Source organism: Syngnathus scovelli, chromosome 6, assembly GCF_024217435.2.
Source record: "Syngnathus scovelli strain Florida chromosome 6, RoL_Ssco_1.2, whole genome shotgun sequence".
NCBI classification, from domain to species: Eukaryota; Metazoa; Chordata; class Actinopteri; order Syngnathiformes; family Syngnathidae; genus Syngnathus; species Syngnathus scovelli.
In genome coordinates, this window is record NC_090852.1 from 16,217,110 (window position 1) to 16,234,925 (window position 17,816).

The window sequence follows — 17,816 nt, forward strand, 5'->3', positions numbered from 1 at the left end:
GTATATCAATTAAACTGTATTTTATTTCAAATTTAATTTAATTAAATTATATGTATCTTTTTTTATTCATTTGATTTTATGCTTTATTTTTTATTTTTTTATGCATTTTAGTGTAATTTATGGGCATGAGCAACATGAGCAAACTCAGCTCAATACAATTTTTTTTACACATTCCGTATTATGCAACAGCACACACACACCAGAGATGAGGTCATTAACATTCCACCGCCTGGATGCAGCAGTGACCCGACGTCACCCGAGTCTGCAGAGACTCGCCTCCGTCGTCACCCGCCATCTTAACGTGTTTCACCCTCATCTTCCTCTGCCTTTCCCTCTCGCCTCACTCTTCCTTTTGGCGCCATTATCATCTCTTTCCCTAAAGGCTATCTATCTAGTTATCCTCTCACACATTTATTCCCTTTCCTCAGCTTCCTCCCTTTATCTTCTCACATCAAAGCCGGCGCAGAGAAAAAAAAAAAAAGCACAGTGAACGCGTTTAAATTGGGATTTTAAAAAATGAATGGCGGCGACTGTCGGCTTGCGATACTGTTAAAAATCGCAGTAGAAGAGAGGCGACACACTGACAGGCGTGATTAGAGTGAGGGTGCAGCTCGTGGTCAACAAATGGGACATTGCTAAATATTTAAAATTCTGTAGTTATAAATTTGATTTTAGAATAGCTCATTTTCCTGCATTGTATGTTTTTACATTAAGATGCCCCCGGAGATGACCTTTGAACCCAGTTGAGTGGTCCAGCTGAGGCAACTGCCCGGTGTATCCGATCAGGGGTGTCACCATGGCGACAGCGGGCTGCTCTGTCGGGTGTCTTGTTCCCTTCACTCATTCCCATTACTGATTAACAAGCGTGCATCATCTTTAAATGAGCCGTTGTTGAAGTTAATGTTTTAATTCTTTTCTGTTTTTATTTTATAATTTTATTTATATTTTTTTAATTTATTTTTAATGCAATTTTTTCATTCTGTTCTGTTTAAATTTATTTTATTTTATTTAAATTATTTTTATTTAAATTATTTTATTTTTATTGCAATGTTTTTATTCTTGTCTGTTTGAATTCCTTTTATTTTATTTGATCAATCTCGGTCGTATTCATAGAGAGCAGAGAGGGGAGGGGTGAGCAGTTACCGAGGTGGAGGAGGGAGGGGAGCAAGCCGCAAATTAAAAACAAGGATTGTCATAAAAAAATGGTGCCTGGGGGTCCGAGTTAACCCCAAGGACATCATGATCTGGATCTCTTTTAAAGAAAAGATTGGCAGTGATTGGACACTGTGACCTCCTAAAAACAAATAAAAGAAGAATGTGATATCAGCAAGTTATCACGCAGTCTGAAATACTTTGCTCATGTATTGAAGATTTCCCACATTCCCAGAATTCTTTCGTCTTCTCATCATCCATCTTGTTTTGTTTGCTCTTTCTCTCTTTTTGTGCCAAGAAAACTTTTTTTTTGTAGGTGACTGATTTATCAGCTTTCATCCCTTCAGCAATTTAATCAAACAAACGCACCAAACGACCTTTAAATTCAACCTTGTTCGCACTCCAACCAGGAAACACCAAGATAAATGAATGATCCTATTAAAGGTTTCAAGACACAGCCCTTAACAAACAAATCAATCAGGGGTCGGACTGAAGCCATTAGTTGTCCCCGTAATAAAATATACCCTCTACAAGCCCCGCCCCCTTTTAAAAACATTTGCATCCCTTCGCCCTCCGATCCAAAGTTAATCAGTTTCGTCTACGGGTCGTAAATGAACAAGATGGCGACGGGTAACACGGGAAGGAGGCCGGCCGGCCGGCCATGTGTCAGCACATGCAACTTGTGTTTCGAGACGGGTGTCGAGTTGACGAAAGAGGAGATGAGATGGAACATTTTGGTCCATGTTGGAAACAGCTGCACATGTGTGCTATATATTCATCCATACCAAATGATTGCCAATAAATCGAAAACCTCATGAACCTTAACCCCTTGATTCTTCTTCTCCCTTTGTGTTCGCTTTTTCAACTTTCACCTGAACTGAACGCTGCGCTCCATTAAATCCACCGATTGCTCAAGTGTATTGACAGAGCACACACGATACACAATTAAAGGCGGAGCAAACACGTCAACGTTCGGCCAATGTCTCAACAAGTTTTTGTTGCCCACTAAAAAAAAAAAAACTTGCTAACCTGGCTTGCTCTTTTGTGTTTTTTTCCAGTGATGGAAACCTCAAATCAACCTAAACCAGTTCAATCGTCCATCTGAGCATTTTCTGCGACACACCAAAGTCGTTAAATCTCTCATCAAACAAAGCTTTCATGCGAGCGATTTAGGATCAGATGGAGTTGTAGACACAAGCATCATGAGAGCCCACAAAAAAAAAAAAAGTTCGTCACAAGTTTAACAAGAGACAAAAGAGTGAGCTTGTTTGTTTTGAAAATAGCTCGCTAGGTCTTGGACATAATAACGAAACTGTTTTTATAAAACCGAGGACTGGCTTTAGATGAAAGCAGAAATCAGCATTCATGTCATGAAAAATGCTGAAGTTGCATCGCTTCAACAATTAGGAACGATTAACTCATAGCTAATGTTTACCACGTATGCTAGCAAGACCTGAATCTTCAAACAAACCAGTTCTGGTTGAACACAATTACGATCCCTGCAGCTACCACATCAAAAACCTTGCTTGCAGTTATTTGGTATACATAACGGGGCCGTGGGGTCTCGTCCTCATATCAGTTTCCCTCTGACAATGTATGCTTTGATATTTTATCAACTCCAAATGGTCTATTTTTAGTTATCAGCAGACACGACCCGAATTCTCGATGTCACACCCCCCTGGTCCAGCTCTGATGAATAAATCTTTGTTGGGTATTCTAGGAGAACCTCTCAGGGGGTGAGACCCCGTGACCCCCCCCCCTTTGCAGTCACGATAGGGTTATGCAGCTTCTAAACTGGTCGATGTGCGTAGAGAACACACACACTGGGCTGTGTTGTTATTTGATATGTAGGACGGAATCGCCAATGGGAGTGGAGCTCTTGGCTAACCCTAACCCAGCAACAATGGAGGACCGTGTACCTCTTAATTACAGTCAGACAACAGCCAGCTCAACAATGTGACGCAGAGATGAGACCGTGATTGGGCCGTGACGCACGAAATACAAAAGTCTACTTTTTCAGACACACAATTATCATTTATCTTAATAATCACATGGTGCCAAGATGGTGATGACTAAAGTGCCAAATTTAACTAGCTTGGATTCCAATGTTCAATTTAGGGCTTGTGACGGCCCCACAAGTGCTCGAGAAAAAACACAAATAAAATCTGAAGCTCAGCCATTTAACATGCACACAAGCTAACGGTTAGCAAGATACCAGCCTGCCTAGCCTCACCTTAAAACAATTTCAAATATGCTGACACCCACGGCACTCACCGGGCTAGGCCCCGCCTTTTAAAGGCACGCACCTCGAGTATGGCAACCCCAAGGGGACAAAAAAAATAAATACCTGCACCTCACACGCGCCATATCTCAGCAAGATGATAGACAAGATTTGTGATGGTACTTGGCACGCCATCGGAAGCCACCTGAGTCATCCTGTCTGCTCCTCGGCCTGCGGGGCTGCCCGTCAGATCGAGATCTTTCAACGCTAGCACGATTAAGGCCTCGCTGGGTCAGCTTGCATCTAAACAGATGTTACCTTGACTCACAAGTTTAATTTACTCTGTCACAACGCTAAAAGTAGAAATTCCATCACTCGGTTCAAGCGCCATCACCAAACCAAAATTGTTAGCATGTCATTTATTATTTGGGAGTGATAATTCGTACTGAGATTTTTATTTTTATTTTTTTGCTCATTGAAATATGAGTGTAACAGAAATATCTTGCTTGGATTTCCTCCCCCACGTGCTGAGTTGTTCTGTCATTCTGTCTGCTATGAAGTCGAGCAGCTGAGAATGTTCGCCACATGGCGCTTCTCAACGCATATGAGCGAGGAGATGCCCCGTTGTCTGGCAAATGCTCGTCGCTGGGGGCGGGCGGGGGGTAAATGAGCCGCTAATGTTGACTTGTGTTGACAGTCTAGTGTCCAAGGACGCAATCATGTCCTGAATCATAACCTGTATATTAGATTCATTTCAATCAGTCGCCACAAATGAATGTTAGATCTTCAACAATGACAATTGGGAGTCTTGGCGGAAGTCGTTTGTGGCTTTATAGCACGTGACGTTTGTGCGATTGGTAGCGTGTACCTCGCTTGTCGCCTTAAATCAGCTGGGAGAGACTCCGGCACCCCCGTGACCCTGAATAGGACGAGTAGAAAATGGACGGTTGTTGTTTGTGTGTGTGTGTGTGAGACAAAGCTTTGCGTCCGTTATGATGCGCTGTTCCATCAGCAGCGTGCAAAACTGCATTGTTTGTTTGTTTGTCGAGCTAGACAATGGAAGAAACCGGGCAAGGACGTAAAGCCAGGAGGCCCGAAGCATGCAAGGTGCTGGTACGGAAACAAGAGGAGGACATGCCGACGGACACACCAGAAGGGGGGGGGGGGGGGGGGGGGGGGGGGGGGGAGGACGTTACCTTTCTGGGGACGAGGATTTCTCCGAGTTCACTGACATGAGCGGAGCGTGTTAGCCGCTCGCTGGTCGAAGAGACCAGAAGCGAACAGAAGAAACGCTTGTTTTTTTGTTTTGTTTTTCCTCCGGGTGTTTGGATCTTGCTGATGTGGGTCTGAGTGAAAGGAGAGGAGAGGGTTACCGTCTCCCCCCCCCGTCCCCTCCGCCTCCTCCTCTGCTGTCCTCGTTCTCCGAGGAGGATGGAGGACAAAAACCAGCACTGCGTTGAAGATGATGGCAGAAGCACCTTCTTTCCTTCCTCCCTTTCCTTCTTTCCTTCCTTACCCCCTTTCACCTCGCCTCGTTCCTTCTCATTCTCCCTCCCCTGGTCCACCAAGCCGACGAAAAGGAGACTGTCCGTCCGGGGCTAAGCGTGCTTTCCGGATCTCGCCGCCCGTGTCAGGCCTTCTGCGGCTCTGCACAACAACAGAACTGAGAGCCCGGCGGAACATTCCACTGCGCGCGCGTGTGGAGGGGTGTCGCCTTATGACAGCAACAGGGAAATAAATGCTTTTTTTTCCTTCTGGCGCACTCGCTCTCCCCTCCCCTTCTTCCCCTCCCGACCTAGTCCCTCCCCCACCTCGCTCTCCCAATTGCCTTATTACAACATCCTGTATCTCAGGGTAACGCGACACAGATCACCCCCCCCCCCCCCCCCCCCCCCTTGTGCTTCTTCCCTCGCCTCTTTATCTGGCATCCTCACTGCCTTTTGCCTCAACCTCATCTTTGTCGCTGCTTCTTTTTTCGCTTCTGTATTTTCTGGGCAGATGGATGTGCTTTCACATGAGTGATCAGCTCACTGTGAGGTGGCCACAGGGCGTGCCATGATGTTATTGAATGTGTGTGTGTGGTCGAGGGGGGGGGGGGGGCCTGTCTCAATCCCTCGGTCTGACCTCAATATTAGTCTGTGGGTGCACCGATGCGTTTCTACGTCGGTGTGTGTGTGTGCGTGTGTGTGTGTGTGTGTGTGTGGGAATACTGAGTTTAGTGTAATCCTCAAAGTGCATCGGGGGAAGGTCGAGAGGGGGCCACCATTTTTTATCATGCCAATTAACAATTCAATTCCAAATACAAGTGAATGCTTGATTGAAGGATTGATTTGTTTTTTTTATCTAAGTAAAATCTTTCTTCTGATAATAAGACTGCCAGCCTAAAGGCTACGCTTTCCATGTCAGAAAAAAAAAAAAAAAGGAGTTCCACTTTCCCACATAAAAGGACATCATGTCTCCGAGCCAAACTATTGTCCTCATTCTGTGCTCATAGTGGGCCAACAGTATAGCTCTAAGCTAGCTTTAGCACCAGAGCAACACTTGAGACGGAGGAGGGGGGGTAGCTTTCTTTCTTTTGCATGTATCTTATTTTCACCCACTTTTTGGGGATCTTCTGATGCACCAGTGGGACGAACTACATGTCCTGCATGAGATCCAACCCAAAACTATGCCAGCGAGGTACGTAAAAAGATATGGTTTAAAAATATTTCATAACCAGACAAAATAATAGCAACACCCGCGCTCGTTTTGTGTTTTTGCGCGGTTGTGAGCATTGACGTAAGCGTTTCTCGGGTCAGGGCAGGGCAGGGGACGAGCAGGGAGTTGGGCCGTCCAGGGATGCGGTTGCTCAGTGACGGTCCTCGTGAGGAACACATACACTCCGACACGTGTTAAGAAAGACACACAAACGGCCTAGCGCGTAAAGCCATGTGCAAATTTCACTCGGAAAGATGACGAAAGAGAGGAGAGGGGGGATAGAAGGGGGCGGGCGGGCGGGGGGGTGATGACTCTCATGAGCAGATATATTTTAGGAACCAGTATTGAGGCTGCCGCGAGCTATCTTTAAGCGGCCTACTTCTCCATACTGCCTGGTGGATGCATGCTAGGGAGAGGATGCACACACACACACACACACACACACACACACAGACACACACACACAATTGTATGTTCAGTAGTCTAGATCAGGGGTGTCCAAGCATGCCACCAAGGGCCACAAATAGAAAAATGCCAATGTAGGGAGGAATAGAATGGAATCATCTTCCATTTGAAAATTCTATTATCTGCAGTTGCCGGAAGTCTAAATGTAAGGTCACCCCCCCATCTGTTTACAAATGTGGGTCATCATTCTCTTTGCAGATGGCAGCGTGCAATGGGCAACAGTGTGTGTGTGTGTGTGTGTTGTTCATAGCACTTCACCTGCTGAGTAAGAGCTTATTACCTCGCTACCTCACTCAAGATGGATGCCACTACAAAGGAGGTTGTTTACAGATCGTTCAACATCGTGTAGCCCTCATACCAAAAAGAAATTCAGGAGTAAGTCCATGGTGTGAAATTATGGAGCACGCACACCGTATTTATGAAATGATATTTCAAAATGGAGACAGATGTTCATTTATCGTTGCAGTGGAATCATTTTACCTACAAGCTACGGTACAGTGCTGCCCCCTAACGGTTACAATGAGTAATACAAACATCTGCACATGCAACCAGTAACAAAATTGTTTTGTCTTCCCCATTTTGTTTTTGATCTATCTTTGAGATATGCTAATATAGTTTCACAATACCCTCTTGCCTATCAATTCTTTTTTTGTTGCAACAAATGAAAGAAACAAGTTTAAAATGATTATAACAAATATGCTAGGTGAATATTTTATATATTCATATTTATATATCACATACTTTAGTGACACATACGCGTAGCTTGCAAACAAGGTAGCAGTTCTAAATGAGGAGAATGAGTATCGACTATTGTAGCCGCGCCGGCATCCATCATTAGCGGTCGGCGGAGAGATGTTCAAAGCACGGTGGTCCAATCGATAAAACAATGATTGCGACACAAAAAACTTGTTAAGCTTCATTTTCAGTTGCCATTGCAGCAGTGTGACAACGCATAACATTTTTGGGTGACGCTGTGGGATTTATTTCTCTTATCGTGGATGCAATCAATTCAGGCCCGAATAGTTGGTTGCTTTCAAGGTGTTGCCATAGAAATCCAATTAAGACGATCATAAATGCTTACTGGCATGACTCGGCACAATCAATTGCTGACCTTTTTTGTCTTCCAATAGACTTTTCTTAAAATCAAAATGCTGCATTGTTGCACGAGTTGGCTTTCTACAGGGGCTGCCATGGAAATCTAAAAGAGCCTAACAGCATTGTTTTGAGTGTTTTTGAAAAGGGCGTAGGTCAACTTACCGCCTACTGAACCAACAACAGGTCAACGGATGGGCTGTTGATAAAAATAAAAAAAATGACGTGCAACGACTTCACTGTCCCGTCTAGCGAGTAAAATCACAGCAACTGACTGAGGCTTGCTGCAGTATTTGGGGCCTGCTCGCGGACATGTTTCCATGGTAACGCGCACAACACACACATAGCATGGTGGGACGTTATTTTAGGGAGCAGTTTTAAAGCAATAAAGACAGGAGGGATTAGGCTGCAATAAGAAACTGCAGAGGAAACCTAGCAACTTGCTTTCGTCTGCCATTTTGTGCCCATTCAATGCCGTCATAGCACTTTTGTTGTGCTTGAGCAATATGATCCACTGAGATGCATGGTACAAAAATTCCTCCATCCCACAAACATCTGTTAAACCAATTACTAAATTGCCTTCTACCAATATTAGGCCAATTGCTAAGATACTGACATAACCTCCATATGGTCATCTAACCAGTGATTAAAATGTATTCTACCAGAATCCATCCAATGTACCAAAGAGCTGTTTTCTCGCCAAATTATGTCTCACAAATCCCTGAACTGCTTCTACCAAAATTTCTATCATGGCTGAAACTAAATCCTGCATCCACAGTGATGAAATAGCAAATGCAGTATATCATTACAGATGTAAATAAGTAAAAGCTTAAACAAAGTTGATTTAAGTCAGGATAAAAAAAAAGAGGAACACAGTATTATTAGGTATAACCTCAGAGAAGAATCAGATCTTTTCGATGGAAAACGATTTCCTTACAAAACCAGACAATCCCTTCTATGGTTGCATCTGCCCGGCTAGCTCAGTCGGTAGAGCATGAGACTCTTAATCTCAGGGTCGTGGGTTCGAGCCCCACGTTGGGCGATCACTTTTTCCAAACAGTCTTTCCCTATTTCTTTTCCAACGTGACGTTTTCTTTTAAATCCGTTTGGTAATGTAATTGCATCATATTTACAACACGACAAGATTGTGCGCAAAACAGACCGCTTCCTGTTGGTGCCAGTCAGTGACGTCACGCCAAGCCCAACACGCCATGAAGCTCACTCCACACACACTCCAATTCGCATGCACTTTACACAGCCACTGCAGACACCGATAAAATTCTCCACAGCAGAACCACACACACACAGTACCGAAACCAACATGTTGAGAAAATACGGAAATGTATTTTTCTCACAAAATTCTGCTTAATATGCACAGCTGTGCATTGTCAACCCGGTTGCAACTTATCTGCAGCATCCAAACGTACACCGGCGGGCGTCGCTCACAAACGAACCCGTGTCAAAAGCACCGAACGGCGGCAGACAAACGCTCCCCCACCCCTGCACCGCACAGCCCGGCTTACCTCCGATGATGACCCGGCTTCTCCTTCTTTCCCTTCGGCCTCCTCTTCTTGGATTGCATGGCCAGCACTAGCGGGTTGACACCGAGCAGGGCATGAGCGACGTCCCGATTCGAGGGGAAAGGGTGCAAGGGAACAGGGGATGATAAGGAGAGAACACGCGTCAGAACGAGACATGAATCCAAGACGCCACTTCCGGTTCGATTCGGTGCAAAAGCAGGCGCTGGGGTTTGGAGTTGAGGGGCTTTGCGGGTAATCAACGCACCTTTCCTGGAGATCATGTTTTTCCTCCTCTTCCTCCCAGGGCCGGAGCAGCCAGCACAGACACGAACACTCTTACATCCACACGGTGCTTTTTCTTTTTTCTTTCTTGGCTCCCTCTACAGGTCAAAGTGGGAACTGCGTGCAACAACTCCTCGACTCCAGTCTGATTTAGGGGCGATTGTAGGATCTGGAATTTTGGGGTGCTAAAAACCCAAACAGAGCGTTGAATCAATAAAACAACTTGCCCTAACAATGAAACAATGTAGTACTGTGCATAAATCCGCCATTGTATTTGCTGTTTCAACAATGAAAAGATTAAAAGGAACATTTAAAAACAGAATGTGGCGGCCTATGACTTGCATAGTGCAGTGCATAATATCTTTTGTAGATAAAATAAATGGTGGCGTATGTTTGCACTTCAGAACAAACATTAATCAGGTTTACCGAGAATATATTATTTTACATGCTTTATAATTGAGTGAAATCCTGAAATACTTTTTAGTCCCTTATGGTCACTGTACTTCCTGTTGACATTATTTTATCTTGTACTTCAGCTACTTTTCTTGATGTGATGCTAAGTTACGTTGGAATAATGCTTACGAAACCTCACAAAACAAAAAGCTTGCTTGTCTAAGGAGCAGACACAAAAGGCACCGCTGGGATTCGAACCCAGGATCTCCTGTTTACTAGACAGGCGCTTTAACCAACTAAGCCACGGCGCCGACGCCATCTTCGGCCACTTTCTAAGACATATCTACATGTGTAACAAGACGCTGCAGCGTTCAAATGACGTCTTTATTTTTACGACGAGCAGCTCAAGCAAACAAGTGCAGGGGCTTGACGCGAATGATTTTCACCAATATTTAATAATATACAGTTATAGATTGATAAGTACCAGTACTAAACCAACTGCATCCAGAAATGTCAAATTTGTGTTACGACACAAAGTATAAACGTCTCCTCTTACTCTAATCGCTTTCTTAATGCGGACTCTATTAGATTATGCCTATTTTTGTACGAAACTATTTTAACTCATTAATATTATGCACACACTTTCCAATACGTTCAATATTATTTGACTGGATACAAAATAACTATTTTGTGGTCGTAAACGAGTCTCTTCTGTCGCAAATGTCTTCACTCACCCGTCGATGCACATTCTAATGCTTTACAGACAAGTTATAGCCTCACATCTCGTGAGTCCGGGTACTTGAGCTCAAGACAAACGTAATCTGGTTGATTGTGCACCAATTACTCAAGCGTCTTAGTCATAGAAACACATTTGTGCGTCATGTGAGGGTAACGTGGCCTGCGCATGCTTTGAGCTCGCCTTTTTCTGACTGAGGCTTTTTTTGGTCTGATAGGCGGGATTTGAGGTCAAACCCGGAAGTAAATACGCGCATGCGCACATGCTCACACACGTGTTGTATAGTACATTCGCTCGCTTGATCCTGTGCTGTCTCCATTCTCCACACTCAGGTAGTTTGAATCAGGTTTAAGGCGTTGTTGTTCATTTAATTCGCCATTTAGATCCATTCTTGAATAAATATCGCTGCTACCACATTAGATCCCATCCCCCCCCCGCGTTTTGGTACCTTGTGCAAACATGCTAAGCTACTCATCTCAATTTTACAAGTAACACTTCTTAAAGGGTCAATCGTAAGATCGTTTTAGTGATTGCACACGGTTGTGTTTATCTATCTATGTTAGCATTTGTTGAAGATTACTTCGATGTTTCATAGATCACTTTACACACTAAATGTCTCATGCAAGCCGCCTCATCTGCTCAGACAATGACTCCATCGTTCGTTACCATGACAACCAAGGGTATCGTGTGAGCATTGGCTTTTGGGCCAGACCTCTCATTTTGCTGACAATGGTACGCGTAACAGCAGAGCTAAATGTCTTCGATGAGTCGCTGTGCAGTGAGTGCACGCAAAACAACCTCTTTTGCATCTCTTGTCTATCTGTCATCCTCTCACCAGTAAGCTGTGCCCCCATTAACAACTGAAGATGGATTTGATGTCACAATGCGCCTTTAAAAAAAAAAAAAAAAAAACTTTCTGTGTGTCTCAGCTTGCTTAGAATGGATGAATCCATGCCCGCAACAGCTCCAGCCCACCCAGGGGAGAAGAGAGGCTGCTCAGAGGATGAGGAAGACAAAATGGCGGTGACCAAGAGAGCCAAAGTTGAAGATGAACACGAGAACGGAGCTCCTCGGGGAGCAAAGAGCGCCGAAGAGGAGGTGGAAGAGGAGGAGGACAATAGCGGCGAAACCTTTGCCGACATGATGAAGCACGGCCTCACAGAGCTGGACGTGGGCATCTGCAAGTACGTCAGCGACCACGAGGGCTTCTCGGGAATCCTGAAGGAAAGGTTTGTTCTCTACAACCGCACCCTTTTCTTCCACTTCCTTTCTCGGCGAGCTATTGATTTGTGATCATTTTCACTCAGGTACTCGGATTTTGTGGTGCATGAAATCAACAAAGATGGAAAGATAGTGCACTTAGATGACCTCTCCATTCCTGAAGAGACCCAGGTCAGCAAAATATTCACTCTGGTTGAAATGGGTGGATGGAGATACAGAGTATGGCTTTGGTTACCATGACAACCAGAGGTTGAGACAAAAGCGAGAGCTACTCATCTTATATTGTGTGTGTTGGTTCTACCAGGAAGCAGCGGCAGCAGAAGAAGAAGAAGAAACAGCCGATTGCTCGGTGCTGACAGAGGATCAGAAGAAGCAGCTCGGGGAACTCCAACTATTCAAGAACAAAGAGAGCTTCGTTTCCATCGAGGTGACTTTACACTTGCTGGCTATCGCTTATCTCGGGTGAGTCTTTTAAATCCATTTTTATGTATCTTATAGGGAGATGAGTCCAAGGAAAAGCGGACCGTGGTACATAAAGCCATCAAAACTCAATTCCCCGGCCTGGAGACAAAGACGGAAGAGAAAGACGGTCGCAAGTTCATCGTGGCCTACCATGCGGCTGGAAAGAAGGCTCTGGCTGGTGAGTGGAGACAGCGAATGTCCAACACCAAGTTCATATTTCAAAATAATGAAAATCTCAACATTTTAAATCCCATAATGAAGTCTTATAAGTTGTCTAATTTGCTGAGTGAAGTCAGCAAATCATTTTCTCGTGCGTCTTTTTCATAAAAGAAATCCAGATTTATTTATTTTTTTACTTTTGAGGTTTCAAGGTATATTTTTATGACATCCTTAAGAAATCAAACGGCATGTGCATGATGATAAAGCTGGATTACACTGCGGGTCAGATGTCCTAATTTAATGTCTATAATCGATTTTTTTAAATTATTATTTCCATGTACAATCCAAGAAATGGCTATCACGATTAATCAAATAACAATTTTTTTTTTTTTGTGGCATTGGAGAGCAAAACAATCAGAATTGTCGCCTGAGCCTTGCAGTGTAAATCCAGTTTAAAAACACGTGCATGAGTCTTTCCGGGATGTCAAGGCATCACTGAGGTTCCCATCCGAGATTGCTCGCCACGAATGCTCACCTGATCCTATTTTCAGTCCACTCGTGGGTTTACTTTTGCATGCGGCTCAGCTCCCAAACACTGAGTAACGCTCTTCTATTGTCTATATTTTGCTCCTCTTGGGATAGAGGTGAAGACATCTGCAGGTAAGAAGTTCTTCTGCACACAAGAAAGCACAGGAGGTGTCGGGTGTTAAAGCTGCTTTTGCCGTTTTATTAAGGCAGGAGCAGACTTTTGTTTTTGTCAAGTCGAATGTCTCAGATATGAGCTCACGCTTTTGTGTTTTTTTTTTGTTTTTTTTTTTAAAGCACCGAGGAAACACTTCTGGCCCAAAAACCGCGGCAGCTTCTGCCACTTTGTCTTGTACAAGGAGAACAAGGACACGATGGATGCCATCAATGTTCTCTCAAAGTTCCTCAGGTATGCTAGTCTCAACATTATATATATTTATAAGGGGTGGATTTTTCTTCTGACTTACGTCTCGATGTTGATTCGCCAGGCTCAGACCCAACATGTTCTCCTACATGGGCACCAAGGACAAGAGGGCCATCACCGTGCAGGAGATCGCCGTGCTCAAGTGAGTGTGGACGAGTCGCTCGGGCGTAAGTGGTGAAGCTCACGCCGCCAACGCTCTCTGTTTTCAGGATCACAGCAGAAAGGTTGGCCCACCTCAACAAGTGCCTGATGAACCTCAAGCTGGGAAATTTCTCCTACAAGAATCACCCTCTCAAGCTGGGCGAGCTGCAGGGGAACCACTTCACTGTGATCATCAGGTGCGCCAAATGTCCAGCTTCGTTTTTCAATATCGGAATGAGCTAAGTAACTCGTCATTTTTCAGTTGTCCTGCTTCTCACAGTCGCTTAATGTGTTGGCCTAAGGAACATCTCAGGAAGCGACGCCCAGGTCCATCAGGCCGTGACGTCCCTCAAGCAGACGGGCTTCATCAACTACTACGGCATGCAGCGCTTCGGCACCACGGCGGTTCCCACGCAGCAAGTCGGCAGGTAACCGACGCCGTCCCGCGCCGAGACTCCGCCTCCGCTCACACGACGTTTCTGTGTCAGGGCCATCCTGAAGAACGACTGGAAGCAAGTGGTGGATTTAATCCTCAAGCCTCGTCCCGGAGGTACTGAAGCCATTCCTGAGTCTGCCTGGAGTGGAATTTTGTGGTCACGCTGACGTTTCCGTCTTGTCTCCCCGCAGCTGAGAAGGAATTTTTGGTGCGCTGCAGGGAAGAGTGGGCCAAGACTCAGGACCCTGAGGCGGCCCTGAAGAAGCTGCCCAACAAGCGCTGCGTGGAAGGCCAGCTCCTCCGAGGCCTGGCCCAGCACGGCAAAAACAACATCGTCACCGCCTTCGGACTGGTGCGTTCTAATCAATTTGAAGCAAAAGCCCGTCTTGATGTTCTGCGTGGTTTTGTGCAGATCCCCCGAAACAACCGGCTAATGTACATCCACAGCTACCAAAGTGTGGTGTGGAACACCATGGTGAGCCGCCGGATAGACGCCTTCGGGCTCACCGCCGTGGAAGGCGACCTGGTTCTCCGAGGAAGTCAGTATCTCTCGGTATCTCTACCTCACCGTGTTATCATCGATTGAGAATCAATGCTGATCGATTTCCTAAAGCCAAAGCACACGTCCTGTCAGAAGAAGAAGCAAAGAGCCACTCCATACACGACATCGTCATGCCGCTACCTGGCTTTGACGTCATCTACCCGTCGCACCACGGTAAGAAAAGTCACATTTCAAACCAGGCTGGCAGTTTGAGAAGATAAATATGAGGAAAATATTCTGCGGCAGTCGGGAAAGGTTACAAAGAGATGCTGAGCGCAGACGGGCTGGACATCGATAACATGAGACACAAAATTAAGGACTACTCGCTGGCCGGAGCTTACAGACGCGTCATCATCAGGCCCAGCGATGTTAGCTGGTGAGTGCGGCAACGAATCACTGCAGTGGGTTCAAATTGAATTGAGGCGGATTATTCGCTTAAAACCTGGTGTGGCTTTTCGTGTTTCCTTTGTAGGGAGGTGATCGAGTACGACGACCCCAAAATCTCTCTGGTCCACAGTGACTTTGAGAAAATTGAGAACAAACCAGCGCCGGTTTTCAACAAAGGTCAGGACTCGGAAGAGAAGTTGCTGCCGGCAGCAAAGCTCTTTTTCTATTTTCAATTTTCTTTTCTCTTAACAGAAGGGAAGTACCGCGGTCTCCGGCTGGAGTTTTCGCTACCCCCCTCCACGTACGCCACCATGGCCATACGGGAAGTCCTCAAGTTGGACACCAGCATTAAGAAACAGACGCAGCTCAACACCGCCTGGTTCAACTGACGAGTCGATTGTTTGGCGACTTGACACACTTCCTCGGTTAGTGCGTCTGACTTTTTTTTTTTTTTTTTATTCTCGAAAATAATACCAACGTTTTACTTCTGATGGTTTAACTCTCTCTAAGTCACAGATGATATTTTTTTTATCTGCTTGTGCAGAATTTTGAGACTGCTTTCTTTTTTAAAATAACATTCAATCAAATGTATAAGCGACTGGCAAAGACGATGAATTAAAGTCATTGAGAAGCTGAGTCTGTCTTTTTTTTTTGGGGGGGGCATAGAGAACTACATTTTCTATTCGGCCAATCAAACCAAAATAAATTATAAAGGATCATTGATATATTTTTATTTATTTATTTGGTTCTTCTCACTCACATGCTCAGCCTTGTTTGCGCCTCAGAAACGCTTTATTTGCGCTAACCGCTAAATTTCCTTTTACAACGTTTGAGTGTGTGTGTGTGTTGACTCGCTCGAGAAAAGCCAGGAATGTATGTGGTAACATCTGTTCGCGTAACAACAATTCGATGCTAATGTGACCTCTGCACTTACTGTTTACTGTTGCGGCATCTGTGCTGTTTGCACGGTAACCCCATGCTAGGCTAATGACATCGCCCAGTATTTGGATATGTTGAATTAGCCTCTTGCATTTATGTGTGTCTGTGCAAGACAATGACGCATTTTGTGTGTCCTGGGAAATGTGTGTGTGTGTTTGTTGTGTGTGTGGGGGGCGCTGTTTGCAGGTCACGTAGCTCCACTAGTGTGGTCTGCTATGCGTACAAGTAAGAGGACGGATGTGTGTTTATTGGGGAGTGTCCGGGGGGTTAGCTTGTTTATAAAATAGGCACCATCGTCACCATGCTGCAGATTTCGGAAAGAAAGCTTCTAAAGAACAAGAACTTCTTTTTGGCTGTGTTGCACTGGATTTTAATTCAAGCTGATGACGTGTCTGCAGGTAAGTGAGCTTTAGGTTAACCAAAACTAACGGGACTCGGGCCTTAGCCAAATTATTATTATGAATTAGTTAGTGCTGTGATTAAATGATATGACGACGGTGAGTTCTTTTTTTTTTTCTTGCATAGAAAAGCAGAGCGGATCTGAGAAGAGCCAACTAATGCGAGTCGGCAAGAACGATTAAATGGAGTCCAACATGTCGGACGCAGACTCCCTGACCTCCCCTTCGCCTCCTCCTTTCTTCCAATGCGACTACACAGACTGGTCTCCCTCCTTCTCTATCATCCCCTCCATCTACCTGCTGGCCTTTGTGCTGGGTTGCCCGGGCAACGCTCTGGTGCTGTGGGCCTATCTGGACCGAGCCGATGGGAGGAGGAGAAGTCCCGTGGGATTTGCCATTCCGTGTTGCCGAGAGTCCAGAAGAAACGCCTCATCCAGGTCTCGCTCCTCGTCTCCCGGGACCCCGCGCCCGTCCCGCTCCCTGACGGACTCTCTAATAGCTAGCTTAGCGTTAGCAGACCTCTGCTTCCTGGTGACCCTTCCCCTTTGGGCGGCGTACACGGCCCTGGGCTACCACTGGCCTTTCGGCCAGACGCTGTGCCAGCTCAGCAGCTTCCTCACCGCCCTCAACATGTACGCCAGCGTCTTCAGCCTGAGCGTGCTCAGTGTGGAGCGCTACTGGGTCTTGACCAGGTGCCCTCGCCAACACCCTCCCACCCGGGCCTCGTGGCCGCTGACAGGCTTGTGGCTCCTGGCAGGGGTTCTGGCACTTCCCGGCTTGCTTCTGCGCTCAGTGCAGGAGTCCGACTGGCCCGACGAGTCGTGTTCTACAGCCTGCAGGATGGACTACTCCATGTTGATGGGAGACGAGCCAGATGAGGACGAGAGGGAGCGTGCCCAGATGTGGTGGGCGGCGGTTCTGAGCCTCAAATCCACACTGCTTGGCTTCCTTTTGCCCCTCGTGGTCCTGCTGGTGTGCTACTGTTCCTTGGCCCGTCTTCTCGGCAAACACTTTGGCCGCGGGCCTCGACCCGACCGCCGCCGCCAGCGCAGGCTCCTCCGGGTCATCGTAACTCTAGTGTTGGCCTTCTTCCTGTGTTGGCTGCCTTTGCACGTCAACAAGACTTTGTCTCTACTCCTGGAGTTTGGGTTTCTGCCGTACTCTTGTACCTTGGATCAGATCCTGCTGGCGGCCCACCCGTACGTTACGTGCGTAGCCTATCTCAATTCCTGCCTCAACCCGCTGCTCTACGCCGCCTGCGATCCATCGTTTCGAAAGAGATGCAGGCGGACGCTGCTGCTGATGTGTGGACTACGAAGGCGGGAGAAGGGAAAACGAAAGGAGGCACAGAAGGAGGGGGGGACCTTCTATGGCCCTGCACAGGAGGAAACGGCAGACAAGATGGCGGGAGCGGACGTGGCCACTGAGCAAATATGATTTACCTCAGCTACTGTTAAATGTGTGATTTTTTTTCATGCTTACTATATAGTTGCACTCTTGCTTTTGTATTAAAAATAAAATGGTGCAAAATCACAGACGTCTAAGTGTTTGTAAATGTTTTTTTGTAGTTGTTTAGATTCTTGAAAACTTGAGAACACAAGTGTTTACACTGTGCAGTATGTACA

General features: G+C 45.9%; 3 protein-coding genes and 2 non-coding genes across 13 annotated transcripts in view; 3 read left to right on the plus strand and 2 right to left on the minus strand.

Annotated features, from left to right (window-relative positions):
* srpk2 (SRSF protein kinase 2) overlaps positions 1 to 17,816 on the minus strand; it is a 30,372-nt gene that overhangs the window by 10,817 nt on the left and 1,739 nt on the right. For 4 of the 8 annotated variants that reach the window (XM_049723623.2, XM_049723626.2, XM_049723620.2 and 1 more), the window contains exons 1-3: positions 10,557 to 10,713; positions 9,413 to 9,614; positions 9,151 to 9,217 (exon numbers count right to left, since the gene is read on the minus strand). In XM_049723623.2, the coding sequence (XP_049579580.1) occupies positions 9,151 to 9,217; positions 9,413 to 9,428 (83 nt within the window). In that variant the 5' untranslated portion in view covers positions 9,429 to 9,614; positions 10,557 to 10,713. Of the gene's footprint in view, positions 1 to 4,569; positions 5,105 to 9,150; positions 9,218 to 9,412; positions 9,615 to 10,556; positions 10,714 to 12,935; positions 13,074 to 17,816 lie in introns of those variants that run through there. The other 4 variants (XM_049723625.2, XM_049723624.2, XM_049723622.1 and 1 more) reach the window with 3 other exon arrangements.
* Positions 8,597 to 8,669, plus strand: trnak-cuu (transfer RNA lysine (anticodon CUU)). Its single transcript has one exon. It is a non-coding gene; the product is annotated as a tRNA-Lys (tRNA).
* Positions 10,060 to 10,133, minus strand: trnat-agu (transfer RNA threonine (anticodon AGU)). Its single transcript has one exon. It is a non-coding gene; the product is annotated as a tRNA-Thr (tRNA).
* On the plus strand, positions 10,784 to 15,490 carry pus7 (pseudouridine synthase 7). 2 transcript variants are annotated; one of them, XM_049723638.2, is made up of 17 exons: positions 10,784 to 10,890; positions 11,488 to 11,787; positions 11,866 to 11,950; positions 12,084 to 12,206; positions 12,278 to 12,419; positions 13,043 to 13,060; positions 13,223 to 13,334; positions 13,414 to 13,491; positions 13,559 to 13,687; positions 13,793 to 13,918; positions 13,979 to 14,040; positions 14,118 to 14,278; positions 14,339 to 14,465; positions 14,540 to 14,641; positions 14,714 to 14,843; positions 14,940 to 15,031; positions 15,107 to 15,490. In XM_049723638.2, exons 2-17 carry the CDS (start codon positions 11,498 to 11,500, stop codon positions 15,241 to 15,243), a joined length of 1,914 nt encoding a protein of 637 aa, XP_049579595.1. In that variant the 5' UTR covers positions 10,784 to 10,890; positions 11,488 to 11,497; the 3' UTR covers positions 15,244 to 15,490. The 2 variants fall into 2 exon arrangements, with proteins under 2 accessions (XP_049579595.1, XP_049579596.1); XM_049723639.2 differs by lacking the exon at positions 13,043 to 13,060 and having other exon boundaries at positions 10,785 to 10,890.
* Positions 15,507 to 17,726, plus strand: aplnr2 (apelin receptor 2). Its single transcript, XM_049723643.2, has 2 exons — positions 15,507 to 16,191; positions 16,319 to 17,726. Exon 2 carries the CDS (start codon positions 16,375 to 16,377, stop codon positions 17,626 to 17,628), a length of 1,254 nt encoding a protein of 417 aa, XP_049579600.1. The 5' UTR covers positions 15,507 to 16,191; positions 16,319 to 16,374; the 3' UTR covers positions 17,629 to 17,726.